The sequence below is a fragment of the Populus euphratica genome, unplaced genomic scaffold, assembly GCF_000495115.2.
Source record: "Populus euphratica unplaced genomic scaffold, PopEup_1.0 scaffold174.1, whole genome shotgun sequence".
Lineage (NCBI taxonomy): Eukaryota > Viridiplantae > Streptophyta > Magnoliopsida > Malpighiales > Salicaceae > Populus > Populus euphratica.
The window spans coordinates 836,114-859,133 of record NW_011499935.1 but is presented as its reverse complement, the minus strand read 5'-3'; the positions used below and the strand labels follow the sequence as shown (position 1 = coordinate 859,133).

The 23,020-nt window shown below is 29.3% G+C and overlaps 1 protein-coding gene across 1 annotated transcript; it reads right to left on the bottom strand.

The window, feature by feature from the left end:
- Nucleotides 1-19,190: 19,190 nt before the first annotated feature.
- On the bottom strand, nucleotides 19,191-21,023 carry LOC105136424 (uncharacterized). The gene has a single exon (XM_011041754.1). The coding sequence runs from the start codon at nucleotides 20,628-20,630 to the stop codon at nucleotides 19,269-19,271; it is 1,362 nt and encodes a 453-aa protein (XP_011040056.1). The 5' UTR covers nucleotides 20,631-21,023; the 3' UTR covers nucleotides 19,191-19,268.
- Between the last annotated feature and the right edge of the window lie 1,997 nt (nucleotides 21,024-23,020).

Sequence of the window (23,020 nt, the reverse complement as noted above, 5' to 3'; positions counted from 1 at the left end):
AAACCAATTGCAAAAAATCTACATAGATCCTCACCATTCATCTTTATCTTCTTTACACAGTATAAGTCACTTTTCTTCTTGTTTTAGCTAATGAAGTTCTCTCTCAACATTTCTCTTTTTGTAAACTCTTATGCTAGCCTTCTAATAGGCTTGGATACCTTTTCTTTTTATTATGTTTCTCATCTGGGTCTTTCCTTTCCAGAACAATTTAATTTTAGGTGAGCTTTTGATTGGGAGGACAAAGAAGCCTACAATTTAATAGATGTGAAGCATATAGGAGAAGAAGGTAAATTTAAGAGATGAGAGAAAAAGAGAGTAGGGGGAAGGGACGGCTGGGAATGCTGATTTAAGTTTAGGGTTAGAAAAAAATATCCTATTTATACTTTTTTTTAAGTGTTATCCTAGTTGAACCAGGTCGGGTTGATTTTGTTCAATCGGTTTCAAAATTTGGAAACCGAAATCAAACCGAACTGAAAATGTTCTGTGATTTTCTAATTGGTTAATTCAATTTTTTTCTCGGTTTGATTTTTTTTCAGTTAATTTTTTTTGGTTTTCTCAATTTAATCTGTCATTTGGTTTTTTTGCTCACTTTTATTGTCAATTTGTTTTTATCATGACCCAATATAACTACCTTAATGAGATGGATTTGCTATAAGATTAGAAAGTGAAGTGAATCAAGTGATGGTTAATTATAGAAATTGGGGTCAAAATATATAATAAGAGTTTAAATCCCTCTATAAAAACAACTTTGAGATAAAAGAGATAAGGAGATAGTGAGATAAAAGAATAGGAAAAAACAAAGAAAATAAAAAGGAAGATAAAGAGATAAAGGATAAGTATGAGTGAAACGTTAAATGGAAAAGGATCTAATAAAAAGAAAATTTTCTCTAGAAAAATCATATAAAAATCAAATTTGGTTAAAAAAGAAGAAAAATAAAGAGAGACCAAAGAAAAAAAAAATGAAAGGTATCACAAGAAAAAAAGAAACACATATATAAAGTAAAAAAAATCAAAGAGTAAAAAATTTAAGAGAGAAAAGAGTAGAAAAGAAATAAGTAAGAAGTAAAAATAATTTTATTAGAAAAAAATTAACCATATTTTTTTTCTTCAATCTTTTCTTTTCTCTCACTAAGAATCATCCGCTATAGCTACTAGCCACAATATACCTCTTTCTATTGATAGGAGTCTTTATCTCCTAGCATATTTCTTCTTCATCTTCCTCTTTTTTTTCTAACCAAATCACAACGTCGCAATACCATTGCAACCTCAAACACCATTGACATTCTACCACTATAAACCTGATCTGGCCATTATAAACCACAAATAATGCTATTGGCCCTTGTCTTCATCGCTCCACGATCAAAAACTAGTGACATGATCTACCTTCTCATGGTCTCTGTACTAGTCATTAATCAACCCAAAATCAAAACTAAATGTACTTTGAAAATCCATAAGAAATCCTACCAAATAACACATAAATTCTACCATTAACACACCCAAAAGAATTTAAGTTCTACTGTGCTTTTTAGAACTATATCATCATATGTTTCACACACATCACAACCCTATAATAGTCAACTTACTAGTGTATGGAAGACAAAAACCACCATTACCTCGCCATTCCAATAGTTTTTCATCAATAACGTTTTGGATTGATTTTGAACCCTAATATATCGATTAATCTGTTTTGAACTTATAATATGTTATTAATTTTCATGTGTATATGTGTTTGTTGATCATTATAGGATTTTTTTTTTATAATGATGTGATTATTTAGGTTTTTTTTATGAGGTGTTCATTGATCATTTTTTTTTTATCAAAGGTAAAATCTTTAAATGGGTTCTATATTAAAAAAGCTGAGAATTTGATACTTTTTAAAATTTAAATAAATATTTTTTATTACTTAAAGAATCAATTAGTTTAGAGTATCATATAAATCATATCTTAAACCTTCATATAACATCTTAAACTTTAAGGTTGTGATGATTTTTTGACATGATATTAGATTCTTACTGACTAAAAGGTCACGAATTTATATTTCACTACCCTATATTATATTTTTTATTTAAAATTAATAAATAACACAAGGTATTATGAGATTGTGCACATTTCAAGCCTAAAAAACTTTTACTTGAGAATGTGTGTTGGAGAATAATATAATCAACCCGAGTATGATAAAACTTAATCATATAAATACTTTATTATAAATGTTCTTTTGTCATTTTTTATGTAAATATTTTGGTATTGCAACATGTTCCTCCTTACTATTGTAAGTAAACTTAAGTTGTGTCAACTTCACCCTACAAAGACCCATCAGTTGTAAGGTGTCCTTCAGACCCATTTCGAACATAATCAAGCAAAAAAGACATGAAACTCAATTTATCAGTTACCATCATTTTGGGTCTAACATCTATATTATAAAAGCAAGGATTAAGCTTTATTGCAAGGCCTAGATCCCATATCATTGTTTTAGGTTTCAGTGGTCCTTACCCTTTTGTGATAATACATATATTAATTTTGGTAAACTTTAGCAATGACATAATAGGTACTTTTGCCATCAAATATAAGTAACAATACAACTTATGTATGATGTATAAGATGATAGTTTACCTTAAGTAAGATGTATAGGGTTATAACTTATCTTGAGTAGGATGATATAAGGTGATAGTTATCTTTTCTATTGTATAATCAGTTCTTTACTTAGAACTCTAAAGACTAATTAGGGTTTTTAAATACAATAAAACTAGGTGATGACTTAAGTTTTTAATCTTACCATATCTATTTTAAAATAATTATAATTTACTAAGATGTCCCATGCAACAATTGTAATATAACACTTCCATGAATATTTTTTAAGTAATTCCAAAATAATAAAAAATCATTAATGACTTATTAAAAAGAGCTAATTAGTCTCAAGAAAGTATTGTAGCTATATACTCATTGACATTGTTCACTAGGACATTGTAATGATGTTTTCACCCCTCAACTTAAAAAACATAACACTAGTTATTGAGGGCATTAAAATCTTTTCACATGATCTTTTTTATCATTACAAAACTTACCAGGTACAAATGAGTGTTTTCATATCTCAAATACATAGTGAAATGACTAAAATACCTTTTAAAATAAAACAATGACATTAAAAACATTTTAGTATTTTTATAATGATTTGTTTTTGTTATTATGATGTCAACTGAATGGCAATTCAATATTTTACTAAATATAAAAAAAATAATAAATAATTAAAATGCATGGTTAATATTTTACTAAATATAAAAAATAATAAATAATTAAGTCAAAACCAGAAAAACCGAGCCAAACCGGAAAAACCGAGCCAAACCGATTTGAACCGGTTTTTCCCCTAAAAAACCGAACCGAACCTAAACCGGTCGGTTTGACCCGGTTCCGGTTCGGTTTCGGGTTTTTTTTCAATTTATTTTAGGGAAACTTTAGTATTTGGCTAGATAGAAAAAAAAAAGACAAGTGCATGTAACTTGGAGGTGTATGTTAGGGGTGAGTAAAAAAACCGAAAAACCGTGGTATTTGGCTAGATAGAAAAAAAAAAGAAGACAAGTGCATGTAACTTGGAGGTGCATGTGATGCTTCTTAGCATCCAAAAATACCTTTTTGTCATGGTAGTGCATGTGATGCTTTTTAGCATCCAAAAATACCTTTTTGTCATGTCATTGAAAGTGTTACCATATTTTTTTTTTATTGACGTGGCCTGTTTTTCTAGTGATGTTTCAGTTTGTTGTCGATGAGCTTTTTTTTTTCCTCCATCTTTTCCCTCTCCTCCCTTGAAAATTACAACTTGGTTTTCTTAGTTGTTGATATTTTAACTTCAATTCTTTTTTTTCTTCTAATTTTTTATCTTAATTTTTTTATAAAATTTTTTTTGTTTATTAAATATTATGTTATTTAATTTGGTCCTCATTCTTTAGATTTCTAATTTTTTACCTTGGTCTTTTTGTATAAGTTTTATTGATTTTTTATTTTATTTTTCAAATAAAATTGAAGGTATTATGTTTTTCAATTTGATCCTTATTGTTTTGATTTTTAATTTTTCTTCTTAGTCCTTTTGTAAAAGTTTAAATTTCTTTTCAATTTTACTTTTCAATTAAAATATTATTTTTATTTTTATGTTTTGACCATCATGCTTTTGATTTTTTTTTGTTTACTAAATTGATTATTCTTTTCAATTTTACTCTTTAATCAAATATAATTTTTTTTTGTATTTTAATTTTGATCCTTGTTCTTTTAATTTGTATTTTTTAATCCTTTATATAATTGAAGTTGTTTTTTTAATTTCATTATTTAATTTTTTATTGATTGAGAATTGAATTTTATAATTTGTTTAGATTGGTATTTTATATCTAAGAATTTAAGTTACAAGTTTGAAAAATTAATATAAAGTTTTTTTTAAAAAAACTTTAATTTATTTTATTTTTTTATCAAGTTATTTTAATTTTATAATCTAGATTATAAATTTAACAAAATATCTTAGGTTGATTAAGCCTTGATTAGCATAGGTATAAGTTTAATTGACTAGTTTTTTATTTTTATTTCTTTTACCTTATTTTAGCATCGAAAAATTATTAATTTTAAAAAATAGTTCAGGCTAATCATGGTTTCCAAAGCGTGGGCTACAAAAGATACCGATGGTCTTATTTCGGATTATCAAAGAAAGACAGTGCTAGATTGGTGTCAAGATAAGAGCAATACAACTTTAGTCTCGATGTATTTATAAACGATGCACATGTCAAGATTGACATGAAAGGTCATTATCCTAGCTGCTACTTCTTTAGACACCTACTACGCTTTTGTTCATTTCAAAAGAAGAATCTGCCTTTAATTTCCTCACCAGCTACGGTTTCTCACATCAACTAATGTAACTTTACGATGAGTGGCGGCCAGAGAAGACTGATGTATATGGATCATCTCTCACCCACAATCTATATATATATATATATATATATAAGAGAGAGAGAGAGAGAGAGGATCCATGGATGCTGCTGGTGGTCCGGCCTTTTCTTGTTGTGCTCAACAACTAGCTCAGTCACTATCATTACGAGCCCATGAGAGGTTCGATAATTCATCAACGTCTATACTCATGATGGTCTTCCCTGAAAACCAAGGGACATATGGTCCAATTCTGCAATATATTCTTTATGGTGATAGCAGGCGGTATCATAGTTTCTCTCTATCAGTAGCAGAGGTCATAATTTAACATCCCATGAAGACTGCCTCGTTCAACACTATTGTGCTACAGCTATTTTGAACAGAACAGCAGTCATGTCATGAGGATTTTTCTCGTTCAGGTTATCTATCTGAAACTTCACCTTTATTTACCACTAAAAATTGAACCTTTTGCATTCTGCAAAGCATCCTATTAAGCCCTTTTAATTAATTTAAACATCCAGATGAAGTGCATGTAGAAACGAGCTAGCTATGTACATTGATGGTTGGGATGCATCTTTCAAAAGAGTTTGGAATTGATAAAGAAACTAATCGTAAGGCTTTTAGAGTGTTTTATTATTCATGCAATCATTCTCATTTGATTTGATGATATTTTCTTAAAGCCTTATTGTTATTGAAATAATAATTATTTTTTAAAGTTTTTTTTATTTAAAAATATATTAAAATAATATATATATATATATATATTATTTTTTAAAATTTATTTTGACATCAGCACATCAAAACAATTTAAAAACACAAAAAAATATTAATTTGAAGAAAAAAATATAATTTTTTAAATTATTTTCAAAAACACTTTTAAAATACAAAAATAAACAAGTTTTTAGAAAGTGTATGAGAATATGGTGCAAACAGCGTTCCCTTAAAATTTAATTTTTTTTCTTAAAATGAATTTTTTAAATATTTTTTGAATGTTTTGATTTGTTGATGTCAAAAATAGTATTTTTAAAACTAAAAAAATTATTTTATTGCATTTCTGAATGAAAAACACTTTGAACCATCACCGTTACCACAATTTCAAACACATTATTTACGTGAAAAACATGGCACAAAGAGTGCAAAGCGTTGAAAAGAAAGAAAATTTGATAGAAATTTATTTTAAATACATGATTAATTCACATATTTAAGATCCAATTAAAAATATAGTTGATTCTTTTTTAATGTTAAGATTTAATTAAAAATTATTTTTTAACAAAAAAATAACATATAATATTAACAAGAGTAAAACAAATTATAGATAAATTATAAGTTAATCTTAAAGAATCATTCATTGATATGTTTTTATGAAAATTAAAACTTTTATATAGAAGAAAAACATTTGGTTTTTAAAAGGCAAGAAATTGTTAGTTTTTTTATTCTTTTTAAAGCTTGGTAATTAAGGTAAAATAATGATAATTAATTCTAGTAATTACTATAATTAATTATGCTTTATTTTTAATTTCAAAAAATAGTATAAAAAGGAGTTGGATACTTGTACAATAAGCATTATCTCATATACCTTATTTACAACATTTTTTGCTCTTTTTTTTTCTCCGGTAACTATAAAGCTTAATAGTGTAACTAATCAAAGAACTAATTTTGAAATCCTAATGGGCTAATTGTACTGTTTCAACAAGTAATTGTTACTAAACAATTTGTTTAAATATAATACTCCCATTTCATGAATTTATATAATTCATATTGATTAAATTTGAATGCATGCAAGTTGCTTTCTTTAAAACAGATTAAAAACTTAATTTTTATTCTACTTGCATGAATTTTTTTTAGTGATTATATTATATACACTACATTAATTAGTTTATAATTATCTAAGATAATTAGTTAAACAGAATTAAACCTATATAATTGCAATTGCTAACAATATCACCGCTGTTAAAAACCTTACCAAGGATAGAGCGTGTAAGTTTCCAAGTCTTTTCTTTTATAGTATTTTATATTTAAAAATATATCAAAATAATATATATATTTTAAAAAATTTATTTTTAACATCAATATATTAAAAAATCTAAAATCACTAAAATAAAATTAATTTTAAAAAATAAATTATTCTTTTTAAAATATAATTTTACCATAAAAATGAACACCAAATATAATGTTAGGTACTAATATCGAATCAATGAACTTCAGAGAGGACAATATTCTGATATTACCAATTCAGATTGATGATGCTGATCGAAAGCCATTAAAAGAGAAATGGGCAGATTTTTTTCTCAAAAGAAGAGCAGACTTTGAATCGGTGATGGGGCATGTGTAAGTGAAAATCTCTTCATGAAACACGACGTCCAATAAGCAGTCATGTGTGTTCCAGCTATGCTTATTTATGGTAATATGAAAATAAATTAAAATAATCTTTTAAAATTTATTTTTGGTATTAATATATTAAAATATTTAAAAAATTAAGATTTTTAACAAATAATATTTTAACGGCAGTACTAAACACGGTGTAAATGTATTTGAATTCACGCATATGCAAAGAATATGGGTAGAAATACTTAGTTGACTTAGAGCATTGACTATTAAAATGGGTTTTAGCCCAATTAGTCATTTCAAGGACCGAAATTCCTTACATGAAACAATTCCATGATTGAAACTACTGTTGTTAAATTACAATAACAGTTATTTTTCATTTAAAAATATTTTTAATATCAACAAATAAAAAAATAATTTAAAATAAAAAATAAAATTTTAACAAAAATATTTTCCAGCCGTGTTATTAAACATGACTGTTTGATATAGAGTATTTTTTTTAAAAAATTTTTAATTATAAATATGTAAAATAATATTTTTAAATTTTTTATTTAGCATATTAAAATTTTAAAAATATTTAAAAATATTAATTTAATATTTTTTAAAAAATATCTTCAAGTTAATATTAAACATATATCTTACAAAACTGTCAAATTTGATTGACTAGATACATGGATCGAACACTAATTAAAAATAATAATAATTAAAAAAAACAAAAAAATTATGTATTGTGAAACATAAAATTTCTCTGTATAATCAATGACTTATTAATTAAATCAATAATCTCATGATTTAATAGCTTGAATACATTAATATTCAAATTCAATTTAATAACACTAATTTAACTACTCGAACCACTCTAATATTGGTCTCATTTGATTTGTCTTGTCATTCCATGCTTGATACCATGTTTGACAAATCAATTTCTAATAATTTGGTCAAGAAAAATATCAAACTTTATTTATATTTAAAGACCCTAATAAAATGCAATGAGTTCTCCGTAAATTCCAATATATATATATATATATATATATATATATATATATAAGAATGATTTTCATTTAAAATTAAAAAAATAAAAAGTATATGAGAAGTATATTCAACATAAACTTGTCTATTATAAGTGATTTTGTGTTTGCCTTTCTCCAATCACATTATTCCCATTTAAATTGGAAAAAAAAATAAAGTCTAATAGTTTTCTTACCGAAATGCATACTAAATATAGAAATGTATTATTAATAATTCCTCTAATTCAGTATAAAAAATATAAAAAAAGAAAAATAAATGTTTTTTTGCAATTTTTTTATCATATAGAATTTCCAACAAAAAAATTGTTTTTTTTATAAAATATTAAAAAATAAAAACTTGATATTAATAAATTCATAATCTAGAAATTCATATTTGCTGGAGTTCCTATGACCTTTTAAGCATCCTCCATCCTCTCCTCTCATCACACAAAATGCCACTTCCTACTCTTTACTTCTTCTTCGATGACTTATGTTGTTTTTGTGCCACTTCCTACTCTTTACTTCTTCTTTGATGACTTATGTTGTTATTTATATGATCCGATTGATTGTGTAAGGCACGCAATAGCAATAGAATTGGGGAAAGTATATAGAAAAAACAATTCTTTTCTATTTTATTAGTATTAAACTTATATTAGTTAGTGATCCCGGTTTAGTAAGTCCTTTCTTCCATGATAAACTGTTGGTATTAGTCCTACATTGTCTCTGTGGATCGAGGAGAAAGGAGCTTGGCGAGAAGTGGATTGTACCATGAGAGAAGCAAGAAGGTCGGTCTCTCTCGAATATAAAACATGGATTCTAGCAATTCAATAAATGAAAGATAATTCCGAATCAGTTTTGTCTATAAACAAGAAAGCTATAAGTAATGTAATTAAGAATCTCATGAAGAGAACCATCTAGGTGGTGGCCAAGTGGTAAAAACTTGGAGTTAAGAGGTTTGTTCCTTCTGTGGTCTCAGGTTCGAGTCCTTGGTTGTTTATATAATGGTCACTGGAGGCTTGCATGAGATTAGTCGTAGTATGCACAAACTGACCCGGACACCCACATTAATTTTTTTAAAAAAAATCTCATAGAGAGTTCAATACTAACACAAGATAAACGCTGACAGCATGCTTAACACATGCAAGTTGGACGGGAAGTGATATTTCCAGTGGTGACGGGTGAGTAACATATAAAAACCTGTTTTTGGGAAGGGAATAATAACTGAAAACGACTGCTAATATCCTGTAAGCTGCGAAGCAAAAGGAGGGACTGCTAATATCCTGTAAGCTGCGAAGCAAAAGGAGGAACCCGCTCGAGAAGGAGCTCGTGTCTGATTAACTAATTAATGAGGTAATAACTTACCATGATTAATAGCTGGTCTAAGAGAATAATCAGCCATATTGGAACTGAGACATGTCCTGGACTCAGACGGGAGGCAGCAGTGGGGAAATATAATTATAAGTACAAAAAAAAAAAAGGTTATTTAATTAACATAATGATTTTTTCTTAAGGGTAAAAAAGGAGAAAGATGTGAAAATACGTGTCCTGTTAGTAGAGAGATAAAAGAAAAGCTGCAGCACTAATAAAATAGTTCCCCACAATAGCCTCCTTGGGATCGCCAAAAATTCTCTTAAAACCTCACTTTCTATTTTTACTCCCACACGTCCACACAATCCTTCTTTAGCTCCTTTAATAAAAGCTGCCCTCGTGCCCCTCTCTCCTTCACCTTCTATATTTTCTTTCTTTCCAAAAACGCCCGTGCCAGAAGCAAACTATACCGCAACCAATACTGGCATTACAGTAATTTTAACTGATGAAAGTTGACCTCCATACGTGGTGGGAAGTTCAGGCATAAAGTGATGAATCCTGATGATTTTTGCTTGGCAATAAGGGGGCAAAACTAGCTTTGAAGAGGTCCCAAATCCGAATTGCAGTATGCTAGTTATTCGATGCGTTTTGTTTTGTTGTTGATTGGATAATTTTTTTAATAATAAATAAATATATATATATATATATACATTTTTTAAATGATTTTATTATAAATAAAAAAAATTATGTATATATTTAATTAAGTAAATCAAGAATCATCTATATTAATAAATATAAAAAATGTTAATATAACTATTCAATGGAGGTCAAATAATATTTTTTTAATGTAAATAAATTAATATATAATTGTTATTAAAATATTTTTTGATAACGAGTAAAAATTATAACTATAAATTAAAAAGTTGATACTTATATATAATAAAGATTATATGTTAATAAAAATATTTAAGATTTCAAACTTATTTTTAATGCAGTATAAAAATAAAAAATATTACAATTGTTATATTGAAATACTATTTTCTTAGCCTTTGTGTAATAATTGTTCAAAAAAATATAAAAAAAATTAAAAAATAGTAACAAAAAAATAAAAATATGAACAAAAAGAATGGCATAGATAGATCAAGTGTAGAGTTATAAATATTCAAAGCATAAAAGATAAAAAATAATAATTGTTTTAAAAAAATGTAAAGAAAAAATGAAAAACTAAAAAAATATTACAAAAAATAAAGATAATTAAGAAAAGTAGTGATAAATAAGATAAATGTAAAATGATAAAAATATAAAATATAAAAAAAGAAAAAAAATTCAATTGTGCCAAGGCCATTTAGTTTTAGTACAAGTTTTTTTTTTTTTCCTATCTATTATAAAATTATATATACGTTATGGGTAGTAGTTATTTTGTTTGTTGACAAAAATAGTTTGAAATTGTATTAAACCCTTATGTATCGCGTCGATCAAATGAGTGATTCATCAAGAATTTGGCTCAGGTAATTAAAAAAAGAATTGATAATTTGTTTAATCTCAACCTTTTGTTTTGATTTTTGTTTATTTATTTATTTATAATGGAGGAAGAAAAGAAATGGATGCATGGGGATGTGTGGGATGCGATTGAGGAGCACACGTGTGGATGCACGGCAGTAATAATTAAGGAACAGAGGTGGCCACTCCATCACGTGCGCTTAAAGTTCATTCTGCTCTTTGCCTTCCAATTCGTGCCCCCGTGTGTGCGGTGACTGTAAGCAAATTACAAGCTCTCGCACTCCCTGTGGCATGCTTGGGTTGCCAGAGCTCGCGCGGCCCCATTTCCTTTTCGGCCAATATTCTTTCTCCTTTAATTATTAGTAGTGTGTCCTTGTGTTATAAAATGTTACTTAACAACAATAATTAATTACTAACTAATCTTTATTTTTTAATAATTATATAAAATCTTTAATGATTCTAAGAGAACTCAAACTTATGATTATTGAAAAATAAAATCAAAATTTGACCAGTTAAGCTATCCCTAAAAATTATAAATCTTCATTTATTTTTTTGATTAACGTGGGTGTCCGGGCCAGCTTGTACGCACCACGACTAATCCCACGGGCCCTGAAGTTAACGACCATGTAAGCCTTCAGTGGCCATCATATGAGCAATTAAGGATTCGAACCTGAGACCACAGATATAAATATTCATTTATTAGTTATATATGTGGTAGTGTTCTTGTTATATATCAGAATAATTTGATTTTCAGGATTTATTTTCATCAAATCGAATGAGCTATCTGGAAGATTTGATTAATTTAGGGATTTGGCTGAGTTACATGTTGATGCTAAAGAGGAGAAGTCAAGAATCGATTGTATTTTATTATGAATAAAATGTTACTTAACAACAATAATTAATTAGTAACTAATCTTTACTTTTTAACTAACGTGAGCCCTTCAAGCCAACTTGCATATGCGTCAAATAATTCCATCAATTTTAAAGTTAATAATTGTATAAAATCTTTAGTGATTCTAAGAGAACTCGAATTTATGATTATTAAAAAATAAAATCAAAATCTGACCAATTGAGCTACCCCTAAAAATTATAAATCTTCATTTATTAGTTATATATGTGGTAGCGTTCTTGTTATATATCAGAATAATTTGATCAATAAGCCCGTTGATAATATTTAATTTATAATATGGTGCTCACCTTTCTAGTCCCCTCCCTCATTTTTACTTCATTTTTATGCATTTTTTTCAAGCAACAAACAACTACTCTCTTCTCTTCAATCTCAACATAATTCAACCTCTCATAACAAATTTAGCCACCGCAATACTTGATTTGCCAGTATTTGTGTTTTGATTTAAATTTTATTGAGGATTCTCCACCTTAAATAAGTAAATTTACTCTTTTTTATTTGAACATAATTTTAAAATCTTAATTTTTTTGGCATATTTTTGTAGTATATATATTTTGTTTGGATGTTTACTTATTTTATAGTTTTTTCTTAAACCAATTTGTTGTATGGATTTATGATTTGTACACGTTAAGATTTTTTTTTAAATTTTATAAAATTAAATTTGTTTGTAAATTGATAAAACTTATGTTGAATTTTTAATTTGGATGTTTTGTGATGAAATAAATAATGACTTATTTAACGGGTTTGCATTATGTTTTGTTAATTTTATTGCCTAGTTATAATTTCCAATAAATGTGTATAAATTTGATTTTATATAGATAATTGATAATGAATTAAGAGAGCTATAAAATAGATTGAATAAACTTGAGCTAAACTAATATTTTTGCAAAAGTATTTAGTTAACGTAGTTAATTAATATATGTTGTTATCATTATTTTATATAGGTTTGATATAAGTAATGGATGATTATTTATATATGTATTAAAATTCACCCTAAGGGTTATGAAAGATGGATTATTATAATGAGATTTAGGTTTTTATTAATTACACAATATCTAATTTAAAAAATATTAGTATAAGTGGTATTAGATGTCCATAAAAAAGATATAAAAATATAAAGTTTGTCGATCCAGATATTATAATGATGTATTTTCTACAAAATTTTTTTATGGAAAAATACATGTGTTGGCATTTTCTACAAAAATTTTTTATGGAAAAATACATGTGTTGGCATATACATAGAAAACTATATGTTCCTTACAATACCATGATAGAAAGGATAGTGGGGTCAACTTCTAGTGTTAGCAACGTGTATAGAGTTGTAGATAACAATAATAATCCTTATAGGAATATAATTATAGATGAGATGAGAATGAATCAGGGTTATGCTAATCAATGTTTAATCGTAAATGAAGAACCTAATGCAAACGTGACTAGTTTTTTTTTTTTTTATGAAATATTTTGATGAACTATTATGATATGATTGCACAAATTATAATAAATTATCGGTCGTTGTACATGTATTCACCATCAAGTCGGATTGTGGTTTGAGTAAGGTACTGTATCACAGAATTGTCGAATGGACGAGAAACATTTACCTAAAGGGAATAGTATGAAAAAGAACTTTTATATTACTAAGTCCATGATAAAATCCCTCGATCTAAAATACTAGAAAATTCACATGCTTTCAAATACTAGAAAGTTTCGTTACCACACACATCGACAACTTTGTTCCATTCATTTCACATGTGAAGTGGATGGTCATAATTTTTAATTACATTTATTTTTTAACTTTTTAACTTTTTTATAAATATATTTAACTAACTATATTTTTATCTTGTAGGCTATAGTTCTTGAACGTGAGCCCAACCCAATAAAGTTTTTTGTGGAAATGCACGTATGAAGTGATGATCGTAAAAAAAAGGTGCAATAGTTTGTGGATGGTCAAGTTCAACACTTTGTGATATGTTGGTTTTCAACCATTTTTTAAAGTTATTATTTACTTAAATTTGATGAATTTTTTTTTCTTTCCAAAAGACATATAATAGCGGGTTGAAGGAGAGACATGAGGATAATCCTTCAACTTACTTGGCTATCGATTTGAATTTATGGTTCGAGGCATAATCATCTAGTGGACTCGATAGAAATCAGGTGTATGGACTCTCTACCACTACGATCGAGAACTTGCAAAAGACCTGTAGTGTTTCAACCATTGGATGCTCTCAATCGGTCCGAGGCACTCAAACTCCAAAGTTTGAGGCAATGCTAGACCAACGAGTACATGATTAAATGACCCATCTCAATGAAAAATATGAACGATTCATTACAGATTATGAAGAACTCTGCTGAATGATAATGGAGATGAAATCTCAGATAAGTGATATATGTGTACTCTCTAATTAGTCCCATTTTTCCGGTGATGACTAGCCTCCAGCTCCTTCTTCATCGCCTTCTCTATTTTAGTTTTATTGTATTTGAACGTACAAATATTTAAATTTATAATAAATATTTGATTTTTATATTAATATAATTTATTTTTATATATTTGATTTATATATTATTTTAATTTATTTTAATTATTGTTCTATTTTTGTTCTATATATTTTTAAAATATTACGGACGGGTTACCAATGAAAAAACTCTATCGATATATTTCAAATAGTTGGAAAAGAATTATAACAAATATCATTGCTACTGTTAACTTATTGACATAATAAGTTCGTCGGTATATTCTACAAAATTAAAAAAGAATTACAACAAATGTTATTACTATTGTTAATGCACCAATGAAATAAGTTAGTTGGTATATTCCACGGAGTTATAAAAGAACTATTGCAAATGCCAATGCAACTATTAATTCACTAATAAAATTACCGATGATATTCTGTCAGTGATATGTAATTTTAACCATGAAATTACATACAGTCTCTTGTCGAGTGATATGCTAAATTGTAATGAGAGAATTACCGACTTAATAAAGTAAATAATTTTTTTGGCTCACTTGTTCTGTCTATAAAGTCATCGGTAACTTTATTAACGATGGACTTATTAATAGACTAAAAATTAATGACGAGTGTTTTTCTAATAAATATTTTTTATTTGTAATCCTATCAGTAAAATAATCATAGACAAACTAATAATGTAAATACCTATAAAAATTTTCATTAATAAAACTATTAAATATGATAGTGCCGGATATTGTCATCTCTTACTAGTGTACAAGTCTCTTGAGCCTCCTAATCAACCTTGTCATAATAATAATAATAATAAAAAAAGAGATTATTAAACATCAATCAGGCAGATGTATCAAATTTATCAAACATCAATCAGGCAGATGTATCAAATTTGAGGCTCAAATATCTCATTAATTGAACAAAATATTCTTTGCAACTTATTATGAATTATTGCTTTTACATTGACCCCCCCTGCTCCTTTCTACCCAGACACACAAAAAGCTGGCTGATTCAATCATCAATTCATTTGTGGTATACACTTCAGCCCTAATCCAAATTGGTCTGCAACCAAATAGCCACGTATAATTAAATTTGTTGCCTGCCTTGCTGATATGAGCTACACCAGTGAATCTTGTATGGTTGGCGAGCAACATATGCCATTCAAGGCTTGCCCACATATATTATAGCAAAATTAATGGTAACAACTTTTTTCTTGTTTTTATTTGAGAGAGATTAGGTGATGCATGTTGTGCTTTTTTCTAAATCAGACATCAACATATAAGAGACAATGACCATAATTGACAAATGAGATTTTTCTAACTTATCTCTATAATGCGAAAATCTTGTGCTCTCCGTGGAGATGTTTTCGTCACCTGGAAGCTTGAACTAGTCCTCTCTTCTTCATAGATTGTTGCAAATGATGGCAGAGTCCTGATGGCTGGAGGAGGGGACATGCCCCTTGGCTCAAAAAAAAAAAAAAAAACCTCCTTTACATTTAATACTGTCTCCCGTTATTTGGCTTCCTTTAACCAAAATTACCGACGAACTTTTAGTTCTGAAAAAAAGAATGATTATAAACCAAGGATCTAATCACAAATAAATTTTGAGATGTAAGGGCTGAATTGAATACTTGTAAATCACAGGGACTTGTATACACACACTAATGAAGAAAAAGGGAAAATCCTAGGGGAGGTTGCTGCCCTCCCCGGTCTCTAACCAAATAGACACAAGCTTAGGGATTTTTTGGACTTGAGGACTACAGAGCACGACCTGGAGACTGGAGTATTTGTTTGTAGAGAGATGCTTTTCTTTAACTTTTTCATATTTTATGTAATTTGGACAAGCAAATGGAAGAAAATTATTTTCAAATGAGCCTAACTCTATGCTTAATTATGATGAACATTTTGTTCCCATTCTCAAAAGGAAAGCATATTCCTAACAAAATTCAAAAGCAAATTCTAGATTATTCCTTAATTTAGGTATGATTCATCTTATATACATGAACATGTTTTTATATCATGCCAATTCCCCCGACTACAAATTAGCACTTGGGTGGGGATTTTGGACTCGTTGCCCTGATCTCAACCTGGTTTTTAAATCGTTAAATTAATATTTTATTTTAAAAATAACATAAAAAGCTTTAAATTTACATAAAAAAGGGTTATATAATTTCAATATAAATGATAGAGACCGTTTATATAATATGCTTAGCTTATTATACTTGTCATGATGAAATATATAAAGTCTCCTTGAAAACTTCAATTTTTTTATAAGATAAAACCCAAAAGCAGCGCCCCATCAAATGTAAATTACTAACATTAACGTTATGAGAGGATCCACAGCACGTATTTTGTAGCTAGGCCCTCCTCCTAATGAAAATAAGAAAGAGAAATTTCTAATGCAATTACTAACAAGCATAGCAGTAGGGTTCCCAGTTTATTTTAATCTATATACTAACATATTACGACATGCATAGTTACGATCAGTAGTGTCCTAAGAGCATGGGCAATGACAATAAGTGTCAACGTTGGTGGTAGGTGGTGGTCTTGTACCCGCTGAACCATTGAATCTCGTCCTTGTTGTCGAACCTCCCACTTCAGCAACCGTATGGAAATATTAGGTGGTGGTCTTGTACCCACGGAACCATTAAATCTCTACCTTGTTGTCGAACCTCCCACTTCATCAACCGTATGGAAATATAAAAATTATTTTATTACCACCTAGCTAGAAGAACAGGAGTTTGGAGTATATATTGTCGTACAATTCAGCTTAACACCACCCGATCTGTGTTTATTTAAGTAGAAAGAAATCATTTCCTCAAATTAAAAAACGATCTGTGTTTATTTAAGTTGAAAGAAATCATTTCCTCAAATTAAAAAAATTAAAGAAGGTGCGGGAGATTTGGAAAGTAGGATTTTTCAGGCCAATATTTTTGGAGCTTGAATATGGCCTTGCCAATTTATCACTTCTTGATTTTTGTGACTTAGAACAAACGCCTCGTAGTCGCACTGGTCCCCCGAATAAAATTCCCCATCGATAGCCATTTTGAATCCTATAAAACTTTTGACTCTGTAGGATATAGCCTTTCCTTTCCCTAGAATCCAAGCTAATGTTTAAAATCTTGTTTTAAATTAAAACATACCAGATTGCTGGTTTTAAACTTGTTATTATGATAACTTAATTAGCATATCGCACTGTTATGATTTAGTGGTCCTGTAAGTCCCTCTCAACATCTTCATCCCAATGATATACAAAGAGAAAGTAGAGGTTTATAACTTGTTTATTATCTCCAATTGACTGTTTTTGATAAGAATTCATGTGCTTCATTGAGATCATGTAGATGGCCTACCAAAAAGATAATTAATTAGCATCCAATACGAGATTAGTTGATATTTATAATGATATAATAGTAATACCCTTGGCAGTAAAGCAGGAATTAATTCGGTCTGATCTTCATGTTGGATTATGCGACGATCTTGTATAACTTTGCGATAATTCTTGGGATTTTTTCTCCTAATCTTGCACTCATGGACCTTGATTTAAGCAGGATATTCTCATTTTTGGTAATTTATGTTGGTGAAAGCAGGAAAGAAGGATTCCTATCTTCCCTTCTATATAGTTTTCTCAAATTACAAAAAGAAAAATGGGAATTGTATACGGATTATGAACTTAAATTCATTAGTAATAAAATTAAAAAATTCCCTTGTAATTGGAGTTAAGTAAAAGATAAATTATTAAGTATATATACTCAAAGTTTTACTTTGTTCTTCTCATATAAACATAAAAATCACTATAAATTACTTATAGGTTCCAAGAATCCAATAATTCTTCTTCAAGGTGCAAGTTATTCTATTCCCCCTCTTTAGAGGTGCGAAAGCCTCCATGGAGTTCAATTGCCATTATAATTTTTTTGGGATATACCGATAAATATAGTAAAAAATTAGTCTATGAATGAGTTTTATTGTAATTTGTTGACAGAATTTGTCCGCCGCTAATTCTATTTGTATTTATTAATTTTTTAACAGTAAAAAACACTAATTTGAAAAAGAAATTTGTGGGCATGCTGTGGCTTTTAGTGGAGAAAAACACGTCAAAAAATCGAAACCCATGCTTATTATCTTAGAAGCCAACCAAAATTGACATCTAGGGCTTATAGAATCAAAGATTAGATCCTATGTCTACATCTTTAGAGACCATACATGGATCGATCTTTCCCTTTTTCTTTCCACTAACTCCATCAATTCACCTTGTCTGCTAGTTTTACCTCTATTATTAAAACAATATCTTCCACACCACCACCAGGAAATTACTTAGCGGCCATTAACTCGTATAGAAATACCTCTATTTTTTCATTAAAATAATTAAAAGCGCATCCAAAGTTTAAGAAATCAAACAGCTACTTCCTCAGTTCTAAATCCCGTAGCCGCTTTTAGGGTTTGGATAATAAAAATAAATTAAAAAAGAATTGGGCGAGGCAGTGTTATTTTGAAGGGAAAAAAGACCCCACGTACTAGTGGTTCAGGACGAAAAATCTAGCTCATTTTCGAGTTGGAAAATCTGCCTAAGCTTTTTACTTCATCCTCTTCACCATCTTTACCCTTTTGTTTATTTTTCCAATCTCGAGTGAGCACAGGATTGTAGAATCTTGAGCTACCTCCTTCCCTACTCTCTCTCTCTCTCACGCACACATACATTTATTCGCTGTCTTTTATATGCACATGTATATTAATTTCCTTTGAAGATCTATTCATTAAAAAAATAAATAAAATATCAACAAACACACAAAAGTAATAAAGATAAAGAAGAGATCTTATTCTTTGATGTAAACCCCTCACCATTCACTAATAAAGTTTCTTATTTTCTTTTGAATTACAGGATTAAACCATTAGCAATGGCTCGATTAGTACCAAGATGAGTTGTTTCATACACGGGCAATTCTTCTCTGTACCTTTCGATTCCAATAGCAGAAAGATTATCTAATTCAAACAAATCAGAACTTGCACAGCTTGCTACATCAGATTCTTCCTCCTCTTCCTCATCACTGGACATGACTTCATGATTATTGTCATTGCAAAGATCGGTGCTCATATGATTGAATTGCTCTTCCTTCTTCTTTTGATAGTTCTTCAAAAGATTCCTTGCAACTTCCTCGATTCGGCGACTTTCATTCGTTACATGGAACTTCAGCTCTTCACCACTTGTGGGAACATAATTTCTTGTGTCTTTTGTAACTGTAGCTGCCACTAGAGTATCACTCAATTCTTGACAATCACTTCCATATAGACTTTTATGCCCACAAGGCCTACAATCTTCATCAACAATCACACTAACAGGATAGAACCTCACTGACCTTTTGGCTCCGTTGTTGCTGCTCAATTTCCCTCCTCTTGAAGAAGGTGTTTTGCTCAAGCAAGACCTTGAAAATGAAGAAGCTGAAGAGCATGTCGATGCGTGCTCAGATTTTAACTTCCTCTCCTCATACCTGCCTTCTGAAGTCGAAATCTTGGCCTTCTTCGCATTGCCTGCAGTGAAAAGAGAGTTGAGAAAGCTTGCAAGCCGGCCGCCGGGTGATATAGGCTGTTTGACCTTCTTGAGATCACCATAAATCTTTAAGGCCTTCGATTTTGTCCTGACAAAACTGCCTTCATGTTTTGCCTTCTGGTTTGGTGCATAATTTCTCTCATGATTATGATACATATCAATTTGATGATGATCTTCACGTCTTTGGTATTTCTCTGGCCTAGCAGAAATGCTGGTTCTGATAGGCTTAGGCCTCTGCATGGTGTAACTTGTTGTTGATGATCTTGATGAGTTGACACCATAAATTGATTCAGATTCTGATGATGAAAAACCACCACCGCTGCTAGATTCTGAGGAAGTCGAGCTTGAATTTAACAGCACAGAATCTACATCTTTTCGAGATTTATTCTCCAAATCCGCCGTGGATTTTCGCCTTACAGCGACCTTCTCATAGCTACCCTTCTTCTCCATCCACTTGTCTATCATGCATGCTCTTTGCAAACTCGTCATTTCTCCATCTTTAATACCATTATTCTCATGCTTCTTTCTCATGGTTTCTCTGTAGTAAATCAGCTCCTCCTCCTCTCCTTTACCATTTCCATTTTCATCTATGGAACGGTAGATAGCATCGAGAAGAGTAGAGGAGAAAGATGGGTTCTCCCTTTGGTTTCTATACCTATCATCTCTTAGAGGTTTCTCCCATCTATCCATATTCTCTCTTTATAGGAGATCGTTGCTTGAAGTACAGTAGTACTACACAAGAAATAGTATCAAATTGAATGATATTGTTTTCTCTTTGCTGTCTGCTTCAAATAGTACTAAAAGCTGGGAGAGAGGTAAATAAAGCGAAGGAGAGGTTGATGGAAGCCAGGATGATTACGTGAAGGAGAAAACTAAGACAGAACAGACTGGAACTCTGGTCCTCTTGTTCTCTCTCTCTCACTATGTGAAATATAAAAGACAAGCAAAGAAGCAGACACATTCATTGTGGTATGCTTGATGACTTACAGAGAGAGAGAGAGAGAGAGAGAGTAATGAAAGCCAAAAGCCACGCCTCTGAAGGAGGAGAATTGGTTTTAGAGAGTGTGCTCTCTTTTCTTTCACATGCTCTTATAAGGCCACACTCTCTCTTCCAAGTGGGTCCATGCTTGGTTGGCTGTGGTGACGTGGCGTTTTAATTATTTAATTAACGATTTAACAAAAAAGTAGCAAATTGCAATTGCGACCATACTTTTGTTGACTGTGTGTGTCTATACTTTGTTGTTTCTTCTGAGCTAGAGTTGGTGTTTGTTTTGGTGGTTAAATTTTTTTTTGAAAATTTTTTATTTTTTGTTTTAAATTATTTATATATATTTTTATATTGTTTTGATATATTAGTATTAAAAAATTTTAAAAAATAAAAAAAATTATTTTAATATATATATTTTAATTAAGAAATAATAGTTATTCAATTCCATACATCATCGAGATTGCTTTTTTCTTGCATTTGCTCAAAACAAAGGACAGGTGATTAACTTATTAAGGTGCATGCTTATGCATACAAGATAGGTGCCGGCCGATATTAATCCCCGATATATAGTTGTTTTCCGATTCTCAAATTCTTAATTAGTATTTAAATACAAATTCTTTTCTTATGCTTTAACGATCGAAGCATTTTCTTAATAATTTGTGGTAAGCTTTTTTTTTTTTTTCTCAAAGAACTTCGATCTCAATATTTTTTATATATAAGAAAACAAAGCCACAAACAAAGGGAGCATTCCTCTTGGAAACAACTTGGATTTATTTCCTATTCCTCTCTTTTTTCATAAAAAGGAAAGGGACTTTCGGTTGTTCATGAGGGGAGGAGAAATGGGAACTACTGCAAAGCATGGAGACTTGCCGTCGATCATAACGTGAGCCCAGGCAAGATGCATATTTGCACAGTCAAGTAGTGCGGGCGGCTCATCGGATACTTTGACTTACAACGCCATCGAACAATCAAATGAACAGCAATAATGCAGCCTTTTGTATTAAATCCAGTAAAGTTTTTTGGATTTTCTTTTGAAAAACGTAAGTTTGTTCATTTGGGTTGACTATGGAGGGTGACAGTACATTTCATGGGAAACAGGGAAGAAGATCGTATGGGAATGGAGAAGAAGAAATATTTATAACAATACGTACTTTACACCTCCTGTATATACATTAATTAAAATGATTACCGTGTCTCTCTCTCGTTCTATGAGATAATTTGCCTGTCTTATGGTGTAATCACCAAGTTGCAGGAGCATCTTTATATACATTATTATTACGTTTTCCATAATTTATAAAAAATATTTTTTTAATTGTAAATTCAAAATTCGAAATTAAAAAAAAAAATTTATTATGAAAAAACTTACTCAATTTTTTAATAAACTCTTGATTCTTTTTTTGCATAAAATATTCATTTTCTTGTCTCACGTAAAATATCAGAAAAATTAATTAATATAAATTATTTTATAGCTAACCTTTAAACTTAATTCAATAATTAAACTTAATTTCTCATGAAATTATATAGAATATCTACAAATAATAATTCATCTACAATATTATTTAATAATATTATCATCACTATTCCACCATTTATGTATATCTGTATTCTTAAAGAATCAGGAAAATCAATTTGTTTCTAATATATATATATATATATAATTTGTGAGTTGAAGAGTACTTTTAATTCATTTTTCTATCATATAATAAATCATTATTTTACTAATGGAGTGGCCTTCAAGCTTATAACATGTGTTTAGGTGTGTATGTGTGTATGTATTTGCTTGTAAATATCTCATTCTTTTTATTTTTATCAATGTGTGAAAATTTATGTTATAATTTTTTATATATTAGAACATTATCCTAAGAGAGAATCTAAGTTGAATCAATATTGTCCCACCAAGGCCTATAAGTGTGAGGGGTGGCCTTTAAGCTCTTAAGTAGGATGTATAGGATAATGAATATCTTTTCTATTATATAATAGCTCATTGTTTAAAAATCTAAAAACTAGTTAGGGTTTTTATTTATAATAAAACTAAATAATAATTTTTATTTTTTCTTACCTTTAATTTCTCAAGATATCCTTTGTGAAAACT

Coding starts and splice junctions, on each gene's coding strand:
- LOC105136424 (XM_011041754.1), bottom strand. CDS start 20,630: ATGGATAGATGGGAGAAACCTCTAAGAGATGATAGGTATAGAAACCAA.